The sequence below is a fragment of the Austrofundulus limnaeus genome, unplaced genomic scaffold (assembly GCF_001266775.1).
Source record: "Austrofundulus limnaeus strain Quisiro unplaced genomic scaffold, Austrofundulus_limnaeus-1.0 Scaffold422, whole genome shotgun sequence".
NCBI classification, from domain to species: Eukaryota; Metazoa; Chordata; class Actinopteri; order Cyprinodontiformes; family Rivulidae; genus Austrofundulus; species Austrofundulus limnaeus.
The window spans coordinates 73565-75615 of NW_013952824.1; the positions used below are offsets into that span (position 1 = coordinate 73565).

Consider the following 2051-nt stretch of genomic DNA (forward strand, 5'->3'; position numbering starts at 1 on the left):
TGTGTGTGTGTGTGTATGTATGTGTGTGTGTATGTGTGTGTGTGTGTGTATGTGTGTGTGTGTGTGTGTCTGTGTGTATGTGTGTGTATATGTGTGTGTGTGTGTGTGTGTGTGTGTGTACCTGCTGCCAGGTGAGCCTCATCCTGTCGAAGCTCTCCTTCCCGTCCTCAGAGCAGGTGAAGCAGGTGAATTTAAAGAAGTTGTCTCCTTTCAGGTAACTGGGCTGGTCCCCGTGGAGCTGGGCTGAAAGCAGAGGTGGACCAGGTCAGACCTGAGAACCCGGACCGAGGACAGGTCTGGCTGTTCGTCAGGGCGTGTCCTCGCAGCGCTCTGATTGGCTGACCTGCAGGGATCCACTTGTGGCAGCGCTCGCAGTAGAAGGACATGTCCTCGCAGGCCCAGCCTCCGTCCGTGTCCTCGCCCACGTCGCTGGTCAGGGAGTCTCCGCTCTGCTCGTGGGACAGGTCCACAGAGACCTGGTCCTCTGACTCCACCATCAGCAGGGTCTCCCCCTCCACCTCGCCCTCCTCCAGTCCCTCAGAGGCCGACGTGCACGCCGCCTCGTCCTCCGCCGCCGCCAGCTGCTCGCCGCTGCTGTCCATGGCTGGTCCTCAGGTGCACCGCTCACCTGAGGTCAGGTGACACCGACTTTACATGATAGAGCTTTAAAAGCTTCATATGGTCCATTAGAGGATCAGAGCGGTTCTGAGCCGACATTAAAGACTTTACCTGCCTCAGTTGTCTTGTGGGTGGGGCTCAGCCTCTCTGCGCCGCCTCTGTTCCTCCAGGTGTCGGGTCAGAACCCTRTGTTCCTGCAGCAGCCTCAGGTTCTGCTTCTTCCTCTCCAACCGCTCCAGGTCCCGAACCACGCCCTGACGGAGACGCTGCAGAGATGTCAGAGCATCAGTGAGGTCTGAAGCACCCAGAACACCTGGACCGGTCCAGATCATCCAGAACACCTGGACCGGTCTGGACCGGTCTAGATCCTCTGAGAGTTTGGAGCTAACATGTTCTGAAACCCACCATCATACCTGAACAGAACCAAGCAGAACCTGTCAGAACTCCTGGTTGATGATTAAACTAAATTAATTTCAATTTAAAATAAATTATTTTTGTTTAACAAATTAATCTGATTTGATTAAACGTCAGATTTGTCTAAAAACCATTGAAATAAAACATTTATTTTATTTTATGTCCTGAAATGTAAAAACTAATAGAAAATAAAGAATAAATCAACAAGTCTCTCACGGTTTGTTTCTCTTTGTAAGTTTGTTTTAAAACCTTAAAGAACTCAAATAAAGTCAAAGAATAACTKCAAGATTTGACCTTAGCATCCGAAAGCTAACCAATTTGAGCTAAGTCCGTACTGGACCGGCTGAGCTCGGTTCGGTTCGGACGCACTTACCTCTCGTTCCCAGGACTGCTTGAGGTGGACCCCAGCCACAGTACTCAGAGTCAGAACCACAGACACTCCCAGAACCACTTTGGAGGTTGTAGACATTACAATGTGTTTAGCTTCAGTTAGCTAGCAGCCAAGAGTCTCCATGCTATTTCCGTTTGACACCGGAAGTTTATCTTCTTCTTCTTTTGTTTTAATGGCGGTTGGCAGACCTGCATTACCGCCACTACTAGACTGGAGGGTGGAACTGGAGAAGGCAGGCAAGAAGGAAGMGGGGGAAACTAAATAAACCTGTTGACTTCAAAACTAAAATCATCTTACTGAATATTCTGGCAGATTTATCCTCCAAAAGCACAGATAATGTAAAATTCTGCTGTTTTTCTTTACTTAATGACCTACAAAGATTAACCCTGTGATTGCTATATTTGTTACAATGGGCCTCATGCAAGAACATGTTCGTATTCTTCTCCTAAATTTCTCTTACTTTTGTTCGTACAAAGGGTTCGTACGAACATGTCACGTCAGATTCAACAAACTCTTCTATCTTCAGGAAAAGTGTGTAAACGAGCTGCGTAAATTCCAGAACTTTACGAGTTCAGAGATTGAAGTCCGTCTGTCAGAGATCCAGAAAAGAAAATCTGTCATTTTTAGC

General features: G+C 47.9%; 1 protein-coding gene across 2 annotated transcripts in view; it reads right to left on the reverse strand.

Moving 5' to 3' along the window:
• kat14 (lysine acetyltransferase 14) overlaps positions 1 to 1492 on the reverse strand; it is an 8817-nt gene extending 7325 nt beyond the window's left edge. Inside the window, exons 1-3 of one of the 2 annotated variants that reach the window (XM_014024415.1) lie at positions 730 to 1492; positions 344 to 628; positions 122 to 243 (exon numbers count right to left, since the gene is read on the reverse strand). In XM_014024415.1, the coding sequence (XP_013879869.1) occupies positions 122 to 243; positions 344 to 602 (381 nt within the window). In that variant the 5' untranslated portion in view covers positions 603 to 628; positions 730 to 1492. Of the gene's footprint in view, positions 1 to 121; positions 244 to 343; positions 649 to 729 lie in introns of both variants that reach the window. The other variant, XM_014024416.1, reaches the window with a different exon arrangement.
• Between the last annotated feature and the right edge of the window lie 559 nt (positions 1493 to 2051).